The sequence below is a fragment of the Mauremys reevesii genome, linkage group 2 (genome assembly GCF_016161935.1).
Source record: "Mauremys reevesii isolate NIE-2019 linkage group 2, ASM1616193v1, whole genome shotgun sequence".
Lineage (NCBI taxonomy): Eukaryota > Metazoa > Chordata > Testudines > Geoemydidae > Mauremys > Mauremys reevesii.
The window spans coordinates 101,459,046-101,477,721 of NC_052624.1; the positions used below are offsets into that span (position 1 = coordinate 101,459,046).

The window sequence follows — 18,676 nt, forward strand, 5'->3', positions numbered from 1 at the left end:
AAGTACATGTTTAGTGCTGTATGAATCAGGACCAGAATAAGAAACCACAGACAGTTCATGCTTTAACTCCATCTTTACATTAAAAGGCTTGATTGTATCAGACTAGATCCATTCATTTCACTACAGTAGGTTCGTGCAGGGTAAAAAGACAGATGTTTCAACCCTGAACTTTTTGCTAGAACCAAAGGAACTTCCAATTTTATTTGATAAGGAAAGGTGGCACGAGTGCCCCCATCACAGTGGTTTTTCTATCCATATATCTAAAGACAGATCTCTGATCCACATTCTTCCATGGTATGTTATTGTGCTTCAGTGTCTCCATTCAGATATTTCATGGAGTTACATATTTCAAATGTTATGTTGGAGTACAGACATACAGCCTTTAGGAGTAGAAAAGTTTAAGAGTTCAATGGAAAACCGCAAGAATGTTTAACAGTTCAGTAATACATCTGGTGTTTGCTTTATTGGGGAGAATAAACAGACAACTGAATTATGGGCCAAAAATACACAGAAGCTTTTTGTTGATGTATTAGAGAAGTTTATGGAGTCACCACAAGCCAAAATAGAATTATATTCCGATAATCCATGTGCTTTTTAATATTTATTTATTGCAATATTTAGACTTGCATAAAGTGCTGTTTCTTTCCCTCAACTACACCCTAAAGTATCTGCTTTTTTTAAAATCCAACTTTTCCCCCTTAGAGAACTCTTGCTACCTATGCTTGAGTAAAGATTGGTTGAATCTAACTATACCTGGGTGTGATGTCAAATCTGCAAAATACATTTTTTTAAAAATATTGGATTGCAGTGCTAATCGCCATGAGATATATATGTTTATTACCAAGGCATCACAGTACTAATCAGTTCTGAACTGCATCTTGGACAAAAGCTGCTTGGCAACAACGGTCTGACATTCTTTCCTATGCATTCTTGTTCAGATCTTTACCTTGACATGTTCACCTGCCTTCAGATATAGCTATTTTGAAGTGGATCTCTGGTTGCGTATCACTTTTATTTTGTATTTTGACTAGCATACCTCTGTCTGGGATGAGTAGTTTGCAGGGTAATGCCAGAGGAGTAATGGAATGTTGATACACCAAAGCTGTCAAACTCCCTGTGGTTAAAAGAACAAGACAGGCAAGATTACTTTTTGTGCACAAAAAGAATGCTTACGAGGTATGTTTGCTTTTCAATAGTTTACAGGCTAAAGATAACCCTTAAAACATTTTTTCTCCTTGGCTCCTAAGACACTTTAACAACTACCTTTTTTGGTAATTTTTAAAAAATCCATCTTTTCATCATTTCTTGTGTCTAACTCCTTTTACATGAACTGCAGTCCACCCCCCCCCCCCCGCCCCTTATTAAATACTAGTTTACTTTAAAGAGAAAGATGACAATGATAATGTGCTTTACAAATATTACCTTATTAAGTCTCAACACTCATAAGAGGCAGGTGAGAACAGACAAGCTAAGCAATCTGCCCAACGTCACACCATGAGGCAGTGGAAAAGGTGGGAAAATAACTCAAGAGTCCTAACTGCTGGTCCCCTGCTTTAACCACTAGGCAGTCAAGTCAATTTGTGTTTTACTGGTAAAAAGAACAGCCAGAGGAATTTCCCACCTCCAGAGGTGAGGCCATCTGCATGGTATCCCACGTTAAATCATGCCTCCTTCTAATTAGTGCCCCGAGACACCATTTGCTGTAACTATATAGCAAGGCAGAGATTCTCAGTTTCACCTAAGGGATCTGGACCCTCTGTTCCCATTAAAATGTCAATGCACATTTTACACTCTATATTTGGAGGAGTGATTGGCCAGTCTATTAGTGCAAAAGGAAGTTGCCTTTAATTCCAGACACTGAAAAATATTAACAAATAACCCAACCATATTTCAGTTCTGGAGAAAATTATAGACTTATACGTTTCTGTCAACATAATCAAAGCCAAGAAATTTACAATGAAGTATACCAGGGTGCATTAGTACAGGTCAATAGGTGCCAGACTGTGCTTAGATACCAGTGCATCCTAAATAGTGATGTTCCTTGTTAACACATAACACTTCTGCAGTGTAGATTCTGATGGGAGAAATACTGAATGAAGGTAAGGATGCTGCAACACAGCCTATGCAAAACACTAGCACAAACTGCCACATCATTTAGTAAATAAGAGGAGCACTGTAGACGGATAGTCCAGTGGCTAGTCTTTAGCCAGGGACTTGGGAAATCTGGGTTCAATTCCTTGCCTTAGCACAGACTTCCTGACTGATGTCGAGAAAGTCAGTTAAAGTAAAATTTTCATCAGTACTTAAGTGATTTAGGACCCAAGCAGTGTTCCCTCTAATCTGTGAGTCAGCCAAGTGCTGCACACTTGATTAGTAGAACTGCGCACATCCGGTGACTTGTGTTGAGGTGTCCCTCCCCCCGCTGCTCCTGCCCTCTGCCTTGAAGCCTCTGGCCAGCTGCTCCTGGGACCTTCCTGCTTGCTGTGCAGAGTGGGGAGGCACTGGGGGGATGTGGGGGGACGTTGATGTCAGGGTGTCCCCCTCCCCCCATGTAGCCCATCTCCGCAGAGCAGGGGAGGAGGGACGAGTTAGACAGAGCTGCTAGCGGCTGTTCACGAGCCTTTAGACTGGTGAGTGCCACTGTGCTTACAGAGACAACACACGGTCTCTCGTACACTTCCCCAGCAGCCAGCACACACACACACACACATTCTCTCTCTCTCTCTCTCTCTCACACTCACACACACACTCTGTCTCTTTCACACACACCTCCCAACACATACTCAGGGCCGGCTTTAGGCACCGCGGGGCCCGATTCGAAGGAGCTGACGCCGAAGTCCTGCCGCTGTCTTTGGCGGCAGCTCAATCGCTGCCGCAGAGGAAGGTCCCTCCGCTGAAATGCCGCCCAAGACAGCGGCAACAATTGAGCTGCTGCCACCGACAGTGCCGGGACTTCGGCTGCAGCTCAATCGCCTGCCAGGGCCTTCGGTGGCATTTCGGTGAAGGGACCCTCCTCCTCCGCAGCGATTGAGCTGCCGCTGAAGACCGTGGTGGGACTTTGGCGGCAGCTCCTTCGGGACGTTGCCGGGCCCTCTTAGGGGCACGGGGCCCAATTCCGGGGAATCGGCTGAATCACCCTAAAGCCGGCCCTGCACATACTTGTGTTATTGTTGTTACTTCTTGCAATGCACATATATTCTCTGTAATTTTATTCTTTCAGAGTGCTGTTATTTTAGTTTTTTGACTGGTCTATGCATTTAATAATTTGATTTCTCTGTTATTCTTAAATTTAATGCTTTGCGTAGTGAGTTCTAAAATGCCTAACTTATCCTGGCTGGAGTAATTATCCCTATGGTAACTTTTAAAAATATATATATTATATCTAGGTTTTTGTTTCTACTGGTGCCGCACAGCGCACATTACCTCGATATTGGTGCACATAACAAAATTAATTCCGCACATGGATGGAAAAAATTAGAGGGAACATTGGACCAAAGTCCTATTGCAAGTCAAAAAGAAACTAGTCTTTCTGTGCCTCAGTTCCCCATCTTCAAACTGGAGGTGACAGGACTTATCTATCTCACTGGGGTGTTGTGGGGATAAATCAATTAAATGACTGTGAGGTGCTCAGATATTATGGTAGTGGGTCATACAAGTACCTTGGATAAATGCTTCAAGTTAGAGGCAGGACTGAACTAAAACCTCAGGTTGGAAATACCTCCCACCCCAAACAGTGACAAAGTTCAAATCCTTTTTTTAATTTTTTTTTTTGCTTTGGGGTCATCTTTACTTCAAAGAGAAGCTGCAATTAGTACATCTAAAAGACAGTCCAACAAAAGTGATGTGCTTCCATCACATTACAATGCCCTAGTTCAGAGGCGGGCAAACTTTTTGGCCTGAGAGCCACATCCAGTTTCTGAAATTGTATGGAGGGCCGGTTAGGGGAGGCTGTGTCTTCCCAGTCAAGCGTGGCCGGCTCCCACCCCCCTCCGCTTCTCACTCCCTGACGGACCCCCGGGGACTCCTGCCCCATCCAAACCCACCAGTCCCCTGATGGCCCCCCCGGGACCTCTGCTCCATCCACCCCTCTCTGTCCCCTGACCGCCCCCAGAACCCCTGCCCAACTGCCCCCAGCCGCCCTATCCAACTCCCCATCTCCTTCCTGACTGCGCCAGCCCCCGGGGCTCCTGCCTCCATTCAACCCCCCTTTTCCGTGCCTTCTGACCGCCCTGACCCCTATCCACACCCCTGCCCTCTATCCAACCCCCCCTGCTCCCTGCCCCCTTACCACACTGCCTGGAGCACCAGTGGCTAGTGGCACTACAGCCGCGCCACCCAGAGCACCGGGACAGGCAGCTGTGCTGCCCGGCTGGAGCCAGCCCCACCACCATGCAGCACAGAGCACCGGGTCAGGCCATGGCTCTGCAGCCCTGCCGCCCAGAGCATCGCACCAGCGGCGCAGTGAGCTGAGGCTGCGGGGAGCGGGAACAGCAGGGATGGGGCCGGGGGCTAGCCTCCCGGGCTAGGAGCTCAGGGGCTGGGCAGGAGGGTCCTGCAGGCTGGATGTGGCCCACAGGCCATAGTTTGCCCACCTCTGCTCTAGTTGGAATGTCCTCTACTACAATGTGCTTTTTTTCTATGTGGTCATATAGATTGATATAGAAGGCCCTTATCATGACAATACTAGAATAGGTTCCTGCAGAAACCATCTCACAATCTTTGCGTGACATTTCCTCTCATATTCCATTCCATTCTATGCTATGAAGCAGTCTGGCTGTATGCAAAATATCCTCATTTTTCATGTCCTGTTGATGTACAGCACTTACCAAAATATGGCTCGTTTGGACATCCTTTCAATCGCACTCCTTTATGGGTGCATTCAATCAGAAAATGCCTGACAAGCTCATTTGACAAATCCCCAGCTGTGGAAAAAGGAAAACAAACACATGAAGTAAGCCAATGAATAAGAGATGGGGGGGTCACAAATTAAAAGGTGTTTATGATAGCTGCCTTCCTTAGAACAAGTGAATGCTCAATACACAGCATTCAGACAGTGCACTTGCTATTCTACTGCTGTATCACCATCCACAATGAAACAGGCACCGTATAGCACGTTATCTACAGATAATCACTTCCGGCCTGTAACAACTCTGCCTCTAGTTGACACCTAGATGGGTACCAGTGTCCAAAACATCCAGGATGTGTCCCAACATTTTATAGGAACCACTAGGTCAAAAAAAAACAGCTGGTTGTTTCTTTTTCTCCTGAAAGTAAGGGAAGAAATAGGTGGGTCTGGAAATCAAGTCAAGACAAAAAAATCAATAGCAGCTATGAAAAGGAAATATGGAAGAAACAAGGTCAGAAATTCTGATGTATTCACTAATGACAAGAGCTGGCAACTCCAGTTTATGTTAATCCAGGAGACAGACCCACTGGTTCTGTCTACAACAGGCTTTTTAAAGTTTCCCACTATTGCTACCATTGGTGCAGCTCAACCAGTGTTAGCAACTTAGCTAGGGTAGACAAGTTGCCAGTGGCCACCGGTACTTGAACTACCGTATCATGTAGGCCTTCTCAGGCTCAAGTTAGACAACATGGTGGTTAAAATACCCACAGCCAGCTTTCACTAGAGTTCTCAGTTTTGCAATCACCAGTGGAGCTTCACTGTCTAGCACAGACAAGACTAATGTGGTTGTTAAGCTGCTGTGAGGTGACAGAAAACAAAGAGGAATAAATGGTAAATTTTCCTCAAGGCAAAAGGTTAACAGCAGAGGGTGCCTCAAGGTTCTGTACTAAGTCTTGTATTGTTTCACATATTTATTAAAGATCTAGGAAGGGAGGAGCAGTAGTGAGGTTTCAGACGACACAAGGTTATTTAGGTTAGTCAGGATTGGAGAGGACTTTGAGGAACTAAACAAGCTAGGTGAACAGGGAACATGATGGGAAATGGAGTTCAATGTCAATAAATAGAAAGTGTAAATTGGAGGGAAACTCCATATGGCTTACAGGGTTCTAAAGTAACTGTATCAACTCAAGAAAGGGATTTAGGTGTCATTGTAGACAATGGAGACCACTACTCAGTGCGCAGCTCAGTGGGGTCACCAAAGCAAACAAGATATTAGGATACATAATTAATGGAATAGAGAATAATACGGAGAATGTTATAATGTTGCTATATAAATCAATGGTGTGGCTCCATCTGGAATGCTATGTGCAGTCCTGATTACCCCATCTCACAGATACTATAGAATTAGAGGGGGTCAGAGAAGGGTAACAAGAATGATCAAAGGCCTGGAAAAATTACTAGGAAGAGAAACTGAAAAGATTGGGATTGTTTCTTTTAGCAACAAGATGAATAAGTGGTGATGTTATGGAAGTGAATAAAATACTGAAGACTATCAAGAAGGTAGATCAAGAACTACTGTTCTTCCTGACTCAAACACAAGAAGAAGGCGACTTTGAATTAAATTAAAATGTGGCAAATCCAAAACTTATAAAAGGAAATAAATTTTACCCATCATGTAATTAGACTCATTGCCATAGGAAGCTGTTGAGGCCATGAACTTAGAAAGATTAAAAAAAAAAAGGATTTTTAAAATATGTTTATCAGAGTTATATTAATGATAAAATTTTGGAAGGTATATTAAACCTCATATTTCAGGATATGTTCCAATCTCTAATTATTAAAGATTAGCATGAATGTGGGAAAAACATTATCCCACATCTGTCTATTCCACTCCAGGGTTCTTATATCTTGCTCTGAAGCATCTGGTACTGGCATTATCAGAGGCAGGATATTGAACTATACAGGCCTTCGGTCTGATCCAGTGAGGCAATTCCTATGTTCCTATGCTCCTTTTAAATCTAGAATAATGAAATCCAAGCGCCAGACCAAAAGTGCACTTGAAATAACTGGAAGAAGGAACAAAGGACAGAAACGCTCCAAACAGACATTAACAGCTGCTGTTTTTCAGTCAATCTAATTTCCTGCAGTTCTTTACCTCACTGGGCAACATTTACCAATAGATACAAAGGGTTCTGAAATAGAAGAGTAGCAGCAAGGAGGTCAGTAGGCATGATCAGAGCCAAGAACACTGTCTTAGACTGCCTCCTGAGTTTCCATACACTGCCTGATGCATTCCATATGCTCTTTTCATTTTCCCCTTCAGGACTGACAGATATAAGTTATATGTTACAGCACAGGAGCCTGAGGGAACACATCTGCCACACTGCTTCTTGTTTAGCTACGCTAATTTTTCTCAGATTTATTTCTGATGTACTGTTGTCTCAAAACAAATTCCCAGGCCAAAAAAGTTCCATCTTCCATCAAGGCAAAAGTTGTGCATGGTGGTATTTGGCATCACACTGAGCCTTAGATCAAAACCAGATTTCTAATAACCGAGGAGGCTCAGATAGTGAGTTGGTGCTGGATTCCTGTTCCGACAACACTGTACAGTACATGCACATCCAAGCTGTGTATATAATTACCAACCTGTGCATGAAACTACCAAGCACGACACAAACATGTTCCACAATCCCACTGGGAGAGATTCTTATTCACACTGCAAGGAATCCAAATTGAGACTTCCGATTTGATCGACTCAGAATTGCACCTCTTGACATTTTAATTATGGAGACGAGGGGATTTCTCTGAATTCTATATAGTAGTTAGGTCTTGCATACTCTATGCGACAAAGTAAAGATGGGAGTCATACAGTACCTTTCTTGTTTAACTGCAGCACTGAAGGAGGAGGTGTAGCAACTTTCATTGCCAGGCCATAGGCTCCCCTGAAAGAATGGCTGTCTCGAACAATGAATGACCCTGGTTCCTTGTCCTTCAGAACGGCAATGGCTGCAAAGGATTCAGAGATTGAGAAAAGTGTTTCAGTTCAAGTAATAAACATAAAGGTACTGTTCCAAATCCTCATTTAAAGCACTAATAAAGAATGCCAGGTTCTTTTGTCTCCCTCCCCACTGCCTTGGAACAGAATCAAAACCTTGGATCTTAACTCTGGATATGATTTTGGTATCTATAAAATGCGCAGATAGCACCAGATTGTGAACCCCTTGCTCATACTGAATAGTACCTTACTACATGTGTAGCCTAAAGGGCTCACAATCTCACCCACAGTGTTTTACATGTTCAAAGCACTGTACACACATAAATTAACTAATCCCCATAATATACATGTGAAACAGCCAAATATTATGTAGTAGAGACCAGGCAGAATCAAAACCACAGATCTCTTTTTTGGGGTGGGGCACACTTTCAGGCTGGCAACACTGATTTCAAACCTTGATATAGGAGTATCTTACTATTAATACTATTTGCAAAAACGGTAAAGGCTTTATAGGAAAACATCCTTTAAGAGACAGAACCATCTTCTCTTTCTGCCTTTGAGAGACCAATTCGGAGACAACTCAGCAAACAGCGGCTGGCAAATTGGCCAACACTGTACCTGGACTGAACATGCACTAACATGTTCACAATTTCCGGTAATCAGAGAAGAGCCAGCACTTTCCTTCTCCAACACTCTATCCCAGCATGCATGTGCTTTTAGGCAAAGAGGAAAAGTTGATTCCTGAAGCTATTTTGTTTGCTTGTTAAAAAGCGTAACTGGGAGTATGGAAACGCTGCTTTCTCTTCTACACAGCCCCAACAACAAGCACACATTTGTCATCATCCACCAACAAGACAGCCAAGTGGAGGGTGGAGGAAGGTGTTGATCTGCAGGGTCCGCTGGCGGGCAGGAGGCATGGGGGATGGGAGGGGACATAGGGGAGCTGATGGGGGGCTGCCAGCCTGTTTAATACCTGTATAAAATTGCTTGTTTAAAATGTATATAATGCCTTTTGTCTGGCAAAAAACAAAAACAATTCCCTGGAACCTAACCTCCCCTATTTATATTATTTCTTATGGGGAAATTGGATTCGCTTAACATCGTTTCGCTTAAAGTCACATTTTTCAGGAACATAACCAGGAACATAAAGTCACATTTTTCAGGAACATAATGTTAAGTGAGGAGTTACTGTACTTCTCATCTATAAAAAGATGTAAACATGGAGGTGGGTGGGGAGGAGAGAAAACGAATAGATTACTGCACTAATATGTGTTGAGGCTAATGTGGTGAATATGCAAAACTGCAATTCAAGAGAGTGTTTGCCTAATCCTTCTAACTACATACTAGATCACCTTTTCCATCTGTCATAGGATTCCTCCCTCTGGCAAAGGAAAAAAAAACACCCACACCTCCCATAATGTTGGTATTTTTTAAAAGGGGAACAGAGATTATATTGGATGGACAAATGTGAATATTAAACTGCTGGGAAACATATTTTTAACTTGTGCAAGCAGCAGCCTGTTAGTTTTATTCCTTTCCTCTTTGGGCTCAACAAGTCAAGAGTCATCCTTTGAACATTCAATTCACTAATGGGTCCTGGACTAGTAAATCCTAAACCCAAGAAGTATAAATCTTCAGTTTTTTACTATCTTCTTTTCCCCTGTGCTTGTGCTTTTAGCTGCACTGTAAGAAGCTGCAGACAACCTCACAGTCTCAGAAAGTATGCACTAGACAGAAGCAATTCATCATTTGCCAATAGCTGAAGGCTATGTTGACTGTGGTTCAGTGGGACAATGTTAAAGGCCTTCCAATCAGAGAAGACTATACTTTGACTATAAAAATTATGTCTGATTCCGACAGCCTCATTTTTGCTATCTGACATGCAGTCCTGATCTGGATCGTTCATAGAGCTGTCACATTCCATTAAGTAGGACTCATACTAATTGAATGTTACAATTTACTTATATGTATGCACGGATTGTCTAAAGCACACAGCACACTGTAAGTGCTATTGCAAAGAGAGAAAGTAATATATGTATTATTATATTGCCTTAACTCTGGGTGTGCCTGTAAAATGGAAATGGGAGTTTTCCTTGGGGAACAACCACCAGGGACATCCAAATACATAATAAACTGTTAGAATTATAAACTTCTCCAAAGTTCTGCAGCCTGAAATTCTGTAGCAACAGTCTGAGGCAACCTATATTAATCTTAAACATCACTAAATTATAATTCTCTGGGTGCTGCATCTATATGTACTCAGGTGAAGCCTCTGACTGTCAGATGCCATGACCAGACAACAGGAGATGGATCAATTGATAATTGCCCTTTTCTGGTCATTTCCTCTGAAGCATCTGGCACTGGCCACTGTCAGAAGACAGGCTTCTGGGCTAGATGGACCATTGGTCTGACCCAGGATGGCTGTTCTTATGTCTCAGAGTGACATAAGTGAGGTGCAGGTTTTTTTGGGGAATACATGTGCATGTAAAAATTATATATATTTATATAAATACTCCCCAGAGGATTATAGTTTATTGATATGAAGGATTAATACAGGCCACCTGGGACAGGAGTTGCAGAATTCCAGACTGCCAACTTTCAGAGATGTTTCTTATTCTGGGTAGTTTATCATTTTTTAGATGTCCCTATCCTGCTGATACCCAGGGAAAATACTTTCCATTTCCCCTCCCCATTGTACAAGCAGAGATACAGTTAAGGCACTAAAAACTGTAACTTGTGGAATGAGCATAGGAAGTACAGAACCATCGACAACTGGCAGTTAGCTATGAAAACCAACTGTAACAGTTGCAGGCAGTGGCTGAGGTATCTTGGTAGATCTGCATGGGAGAAGCTTAATCTGTATTATATTTGGTTTTCAGTAACAGTTCTCTGAACTGTTAGCATTAAATTCACATACACTTAAAAGACATAGGGCTGACTCCATGCCAGATGAGCCCTCCGTTACCTGAGGAGATGACAGGTATAGGTAGCTTTTTGCCCTGCCTCTCCAAATCCTGGAGGTCAAATTGTCTTGCCAGTGCAAGTTAGAGAAGGCTTAGGATAACTTGTACTGGTGAATAATGATCCCCTTAGTCAGGATCACCAGAGCACATTGTACTTTCCTCCTCTCTGCATTCCTCCAGCATGCCCTGGAAAGCTGCCTAGTGCCAGGGAGAAGAGACTGGAGGGGCTGGATATGCCAGTCCTTAATTCCCCTAGGGAAAATCTTCAGCTGCTGCCATTATGACCCCTGCGGGTCATTCCAGAGGGGCTGAAGATCTGGCCCAAACTAAAACCAAAGTTCTTTGTCACTTTCTCAAGGGTTATTTAACAAGCCTACAAATTCAGTCCTCCTACTAAACTGGGTGTTTTGCCTAAGAGCCTCAAGTCCTCCTATTGCTAAGGCCAGAATTATTTTTACATTTCTATGTAAGAAATCTAGACTCCAGACACCAGAAATTTATACAGAGCACTCCTGAACAGCCCTTCTGCAGCTGAACACCCCAATGCAGATGATATTTGGTATACCTTGTTCTCTTGAAATATCTGGCTTGTACCAGAACTTGGATGTATCTTGGACAAATTTTACGGTCACGTGTTTATCGCCTGGGTTTTCTGTTAAATAAAGGTAAAAGAAAATTAAAAAAATAAATATACAACATAACTGCAAAGGGCATTTCCTGCTGTTAGCTCTCACTTCGGACAGTGAGGTGCTGATTAATTTGGGAATTCAGAGTTCAACCACAGGAGGTGGGGGAGAGGAACCCCATAATTAAACTAGTGGTCTGGGGGAGTTCTGAAGCTGCTCTGAGAAATAAAACATACATCACATGATACTTTGACCAGTGCTTTTAAAGTTCCATTTCTCACAAGCTATAAAATATGAAAACTCAGAGTTATAAAGCTATATTAAACATCTAGCTCCTCAGTAAGGTCTGGCTAAGTCTGAACACAGACCAGAAGACAAACAGCCACATTCAAAGTATTCTTGCCATGAGCCTAGCAAGGATGCAGGACAAAGCCAGCCGTTATTAAGAGGAATTGGCCCAGTCACCACTTGTGGGCTGGCAGCAGAGAGAGGGCTGCATTTGACTGACACACCCAAAAAGGCTCAGAGAAAGCACTCTGGAGTTTTGTCTTTAGAAACAATACATCTAAAATCAGTGAAGTGTCTCCTCTTACTACAAACATTCACTTCATTCGCTATTGAACATCCACTATTTTATAAAGTATCTAACATCCCACCCTCCTCCCACACTCATATAAAAGTGTCAGTTTAACTATAAATACATCCTGGCATAAAACCTACCTGGCAAAGGGGAAGTGCTTAAAACTTTTGAAAAGTCTGGAAGGACATTTGGGAATGGAATGCTGATCGTGCTCCCACTATGAGGGCTGGAGAAGCCACTTGAAGAAGGAGAGATGGAGCCAAAAGAACGGTCTCCCTCAGAAGTCCTCTTCTTCTCTGGAAGAGGTGGCTGTGGGTGCAGGTTCATTCCATGGTGCTGTTGAATTGTGCTGCTCTGGCTATTGTGTCCAGAGGCCATTGTAAGCAAGTTGTGGGCCAAAAAGCCATTGTCCGCTGTACTTGCCAGTGGTGAGCTCATAGTTTTGGGAGAGCTGCTAGTATTGGCCATGAAAACAGGTTGTTTCTCCTCCAGTGGTGGGCTACTGCTTACACTGGTCCCACCATAGTTCAGGTAGGCCCGGGCACTGGGATGGGCAGCAGGTTCTGGTTGCTGGTCTAAGGATGAATCCTCTCGGCTGTTCAAAGAGATGACTTGCAATCCTGGGGATTGGAAATGGGACAAGAGCGAGCCGTCCTGAATGGGGCTTGAAAATTCTGAGGACACAAGGTAATTTCCTGTAGGCCTGATGTTCCCCTGTAGACCAGCTGTGAGCTGGGGTGAAGCGGTGGACTTAGCGTTGCTTTCTAGCCAGTGGCATTCAGTTGCAGAAGGGCTGTTCAAAAAGAAAATGTCACAATCAAATCATTCCCATATGCCTTAAAAACATTTCATTGCACAATGCCTTTATTCCAGTCTTTAGCAATAATGTTTAATAGCAATAAATAATCATCTTCACCAAGACAACAAAACCTGACACTTCTATAGCACTTTCCACACACGTAGTCTCAAGACACTTTAATTAATTGAGCCTCACAGCCATGTAAGGTATGGGTGATTATCCTCATTTGACAGATAGGGAAACTAAGACACACTTCTAAAAGTCTACTGTACTGAAGCTATGGCTGAAAAATATATTCACAAGTACTTGTTATAGAGAGGGGGGTTAAGGGTGGGGCTAGGTTGGCAAGGGAGAACAAGGCTGCACTGTATAAATGAAGGGGAAAAAATTGTGTTAAAAACTTAAAAGCATAGAGAAGGAATTTAGTTGAAAGGGCACAGTGGAAATGAACGTCAGATCTGCACATGCCACAGAAACTGCACAATAACACAAGGAATGGAAATAAAGAAATGAAGACAATTAACAAGTTGAAAAGCTCAGGGTATTTTGAAAAAAAATGAGCAGTCTTAGAAAGAAAGGAACAAAGTTGCAAGATGAACTTTAAAATGAGGGACTTACAATTTGATTTTTTAATGATTTCACATTACCAGCCTTAGCAGTGCCTGATGCTGAGGTCTTAACTCTCTATTTGCAATTTATGGTTATTTATAATGACAAGTCGCATTTTGTCAGACTGCAGTTCTAAAATGTGTTATTGGAGATTTGTAAATATGATTCACAACTTCTCAGGCTGGAAATATCCTCTCTCTAAGCACTGGTTTTAAAGGAAACCAGCAGAAGGGAAAAGAAACCGAAAGCATCAGGATGCTTATTAAGAGCTTGACACTTCAGCCAGCTAGCATCAGCTAACAGAAGGGTAGTTCTGAAAACTACTGTGAAAAAGAAGCCAATTAGCCAAGAATAGAGATGGTAATTAGACACACAGAGATGTGGAAGGTGAGATCAATAATAATCAAACAGTGCAGGGATGGGGGTGCAGGTAAAGACAGTAGCTATCCACTGGGAACAGGAAACCCTATTTGGGATGGCTAGGCAGCTGGAGTGCTGTGAACTCTGCTATTGGGGCTGTTCATAATCTTCTCATTGTTACGCTGTAGCTTCTCCCCTGTGTGCTTGTTGTATCCACCTGTTCTCTCTCATTTTATACTTAAATTCTATGCTCTTTGGGATAGGGATCAGCTCTTTTATGTCCTTATACTATGCCTAGCACAATGACACCCTGCTACTTGATTTGGGCCTTAGATGCTACCACAAAACAAGAAATAATTAATGATAATGAGGTTTCTGAGGCAACTGCGCACTTGAAAAGGAAATCAATTGTAGACCCTTGTTTTTGCTCTGTCCCTCACAAAAATGTTTTCCCCAAACATCTTAATTATTATAAGTATATTTGCTAAAATGATAGAATGATACACATTGTAAACAGTGTTTATTTGTTCTGCACCAATATGTTTTCAATATGAAATGTTACGGGATTTTCCCTAAATCAGTAAAAAATATCGAGAGCTGTTAGCACTCTGATAAGTGTGTACAAACTTGCACTGACGGATAGCAAAGCGGTGAATTAAAAGAGATTGTGATCTCTTTATGTACTTTGATAGCTAAAAATTATTCTCAGGTAGATAAACCATCTCTATAATTACTTCTAAAATTTTTAAAAGCCGCACACATTCCTTCAATACATGCACATAATAGACCAAAGAACATACTCAACATTTCTGAAAATCAGGTAATTACTCTCCAATGACTTATCTTCACTGCAAAGTTACCTTGGGTTCTTACTCAAGTGTTCCCCCTAACCTGAGTCACATCTATCCCCCAAAACCTCCTACTCGAATGTGGCAGTTCTTTATCCTAGTTGGCTGGTCTGATAGAGGATAAAAGCTGAAATCTGAATGTGCTAACATGGTCATTCTGCAGTGTGGACACAGGCCTAATGACACAGCTGGAGACTGATTTTATATGAACCAAACTTCCAGGTAGAAGACAAAGCCCTGGCAAGTTCCCACCTTTCTCCGGTTGGGATGGGGCTGTTACTGGAAAGGGCGCATGCAGATACAAAAGGTCGCTGACACGAAGGAGCTGTCTTCATGTCAGTCCTCAGCAAAGTGGGATTGGTGCCCATGGTGCTGTCAGTCATCACAACCGAGTGGTTAAGGCCTTCCGTGTAACTTCGAGATTCTGTAGTAAATGAAATGAAACACAAAATATTTTAAAAACTCAAATTCTTTGATATCTCAGGTGCAGATTTCATTAAAAAACTGCATAATAACATACAGATTTACTGTTCCCTTAGCCCCTTCATTTAACATGCAATAGACGTTAGTATTATTACCTTTATTTAAACGTTGATCTGATTTAATGAAATTTAAAGGTACAACACTGCATTGACTGTTGTAAGTTTCTAGCAAATGAACAAACGAGAGAGAGGGCGGAGGGCACAGAACTTCACTACTCAAGTTGATTGATTAACTCTCCAGGGTATGTCCTCTAATTCTTAAGATGTGAAGAGATAAAATTGACTATTTAAAATTCTTTCTCTCATTCCTCACTGCCTGGTAGATGTAAGACACAGGATAGGGAGATGTGTAAGCAAGTTTCACCTGGATTCAGCACATACAAAATCCATTCTCCATTCCTTCACTCACTGAATATCTAAGCTTCCTATAACTTTGGCATTTATATAATGCCTGCATCTGTAACTTTCACTCCATGCATCTGAAGAAGTGGTTGTTTTTTTTATCCACGAAAGCTTATGCCCAAATAAATCTGTTAGTTTTTAAGGTGCCACCGGACTCCTTGTTGTTTTGGCATTTTAGGCACTGATCATTATCCTTGCTGTTCATTTGTTCAGATGGAAATAGAAAGGACAAAATTGGGGTTAAAAGACATTCAAGTGGGACTGGGGTGATCTGGGCTTAGTTGCTGGTGCTGCTGCAGACTTCAGGTGTGACCTTCGTCATAAGACATGCACACAAGCAAATTTGCAACCCTCTTGATTGGACTAGTTTAGTTAGGTCAGCACAAACCTCTCCCCAACCCCCCAACTCCAAAATCAGTTCCTAAACTGGGTATGGTCTACTTCATTTTTGTACTGATTTTAAATATATCAGCTAGCGGGGTGATTTGTTACTGAAATAGTTAAAATCAGCACAACTCCTAATGAGGATGTGGTTAAACTGGTATACAAGTGCTTTTAACTGGTACAGTTTATTCCTCTGAGAGGAATAAGCTATGGTATAACTGTGTCCATGCTAGGGCGCAGTACTGCTTTAACTATGCCAGTTGCAAACCATTATAATTTAAAGCAGTACAAAAACTGTGTGTAGACAAGCCCATAGTTCAATCTGTACAATTTTCTCATGTAGATAAGGTCTTACACTCTGATCCTGCAAACACTTAAGCATTTGAATAACTTTGTGCACATGAATAGTTCCATTGACCTCAGTGTTCGCAGGACTGGAACCTAAATAAGGTGATTACAATGAAAATGTGATGTAATTACTATCCCTTCAGTTAAAACACTTAAAAGAAGACTGAACAAAGCACAAGAAAGCAGATTGTAAGGGACAACCCTGCACTGGCTCTGGGGAATAGCTAAAATGACCTAATGGGTCTTTTCCATATCTAACATTTCTGATTTTGTGAACAGTGAGCTGTATTGGAGAACAAGTCTAAAGTGAGGCCTTGCTTTACACTTCACAGGAGGCCAGGCAGTTATATAGTTTGAAGAGGGAGTGAGTGAAGTATTTTAAGACAAATACAGGAGATAACAACATGGGCAAATCAATGCTTAAACTGAAGACTATTCAAATTCCTTACATAGCACACATACTGTAGGGAGGAGTAGTATGTCAACCCGCACAAATTTAACTTGCAGCGGGAAGAATTAGAAAAAAAAATCAACTTCCGGCTACTGTCCCAGACCTACAAAGTAAACTAAGAAATACTGTAGAAAGGACGTATTTTAGAAAGAGAATCTGGAGAATGTGAATCTATATCTACTGTAGAGTTGCAGGGCCTGATTCTGGGCTCACATTGGTGTAAATGTGGTCAAACTCAGGCTCGCAATGTCAAAATACCACAGGACCAACCCTCAACTGCTGACTTGGGCCAAGATCAATGGGGGCTTCTCTAAACTAGGTTTTGGTTATGATGTTAAAGCCTAAGGACTCAAGCCCTTCAGCGCACGCTAAAGTACAATGGCTTTTTTCTTGATTGGAGATTTAGAAGTGTTAATTAGTTTGAGCTAGAGCCTGACATCACACCTTTAACGTCTAATCTAGACCAAGGAGGCTACCCACCTTCCCTTCCCTAGGCTGTTGTAGGCTGTACAGGGCTGGCACAAGGCAAATACTCTAAGAAGGTACTTGGCATGCATGCTGGAGAGCTACTCAGGGCTAGGTAGCCTATTTACATAATTTCTCCTCTTCTTGCCATACCTCATTTCTACATGGAACCGGTGGGTCCTTCTCAAGCTCTGGGGTGATCTGCCCTGGGATCATTTTGCAGACAGCATATACAACTGGCTGGGGCTAATGCAAACTTCACAAAACCAGAAGCAAGGCGAAGGATTGACCCAGTATGATTATTTATTTGCATTTCTGACAAGATTCACCTTGCTTCCGGGTTTGCTCCTTAACTGTAAAAGGACTAGATAGGTACAATGAATCTCGGGGGGGGTGTGTGTGTGCAGAGGGGCGTTACCTTTCACAAACAGTTGAAAGCATTTTACTGAATCTCAGCTCAATTCATAAGAGCCAATCCAAATTACAAGCAACACACACACAGCTTTATTTTTTCTGAGAACAGTGTTATTAAAAGAGATGAATTAGGGCTTGATGTGCCGCTGCTTCAGCCGTCATTTGCACCGTGCAAAGGGAGGACATATTGGTGGGTGTAAAGCACTGTCATCCTGATTTAAGTAGCATTTTACAACCACTTGATACGGGCATAAGGCAGTAGAAAACCAGGCACTCTCGCCCGCAAAGACTAAAGTGAGGTCACTGTTCAGCTACCCTCCTGCCCCATACCAATCTAGCAAACTAAGCACTTCCCATGAAAGCAGCTTTGTTTATAATTCAATTAAAAACAAGCCTGCGGAGTATCCTGGCTGTGTCCTCTATTGTCTGATTTAGTGTCTACACTCACAGCACCAGCTGTTAACCCTTTAACACAAGGAACCACACATCTATACAGTATTGTAGATTCTGTGGGTTCCCATACTCCTGGGGTTACATCATGATAGCATCTGTTCACCCCAACACATTGGTGCTTCTAATCAAGTCTACCTGCTGAATCTATGCCACTATATCTCTTAGCACAGTGACAAGTTAAAGTGCAGTTCTACTTAGAAAAATGACACTGAAAAATTGAATCATATTTATTGTCTCTCAATGTCTCCAGGTCAAATCTGCACATCTTACAAGTAAATGGATGGTATTCATAATTACGAGTCCTGCAAACTCATCCTGGGATCTGAGAGCCAAACTAGTACACATCACCCGTAAGAAAAACCTCTACATTTAGAACTTAGATAAGAATTATGCTGCTTTGTGAGCCAGAACAGAATTCAGCACATGTACCCCTTGCCCCTGCAATGCTACCAAAAACTCAAAAAGCAGTAGGCTTCTTTGTGTTACAAGTGTAAGCAGGTGACTCTGAATACACACAGGGAGATCTACTGAGTAAGAAGGTGCTGTGTTTCACCATCACTTTTCACAGTAGAACCACACTTCAAACTGAAACCATTCAATCTACAACAACACTGCTTATAAACCTCTCTGTTAAACAACCTATAGTGACTC

The 18,676-nt window shown here is 42.2% G+C and overlaps 1 protein-coding gene across 10 annotated transcripts in view; it reads right to left on the reverse strand.

Moving 5' to 3' along the window:
- The window catches only part of TNS3 (tensin 3), a 350,809-nt gene that overhangs the window by 13,594 nt on the left and 318,539 nt on the right, over nt 1-18,676 (reverse strand). For all 10 annotated transcript variants that reach the window (XM_039523944.1, XM_039523943.1, XM_039523948.1 and 7 more), the window contains 6 exons: nt 14,879-15,050; nt 12,151-12,803; nt 11,370-11,456; nt 7,721-7,852; nt 4,827-4,922; nt 1,037-1,114 (listed from right to left, as the gene is read on the reverse strand). In XM_039523944.1, the coding sequence (XP_039379878.1) occupies nt 1,037-1,114; nt 4,827-4,922; nt 7,721-7,852; nt 11,370-11,456; nt 12,151-12,803; nt 14,879-15,050 (1,218 nt within the window). The remainder of the gene's footprint in view (nt 1-1,036; nt 1,115-4,826; nt 4,923-7,720; nt 7,853-11,369; nt 11,457-12,150; nt 12,804-14,878; nt 15,051-18,676) is intronic.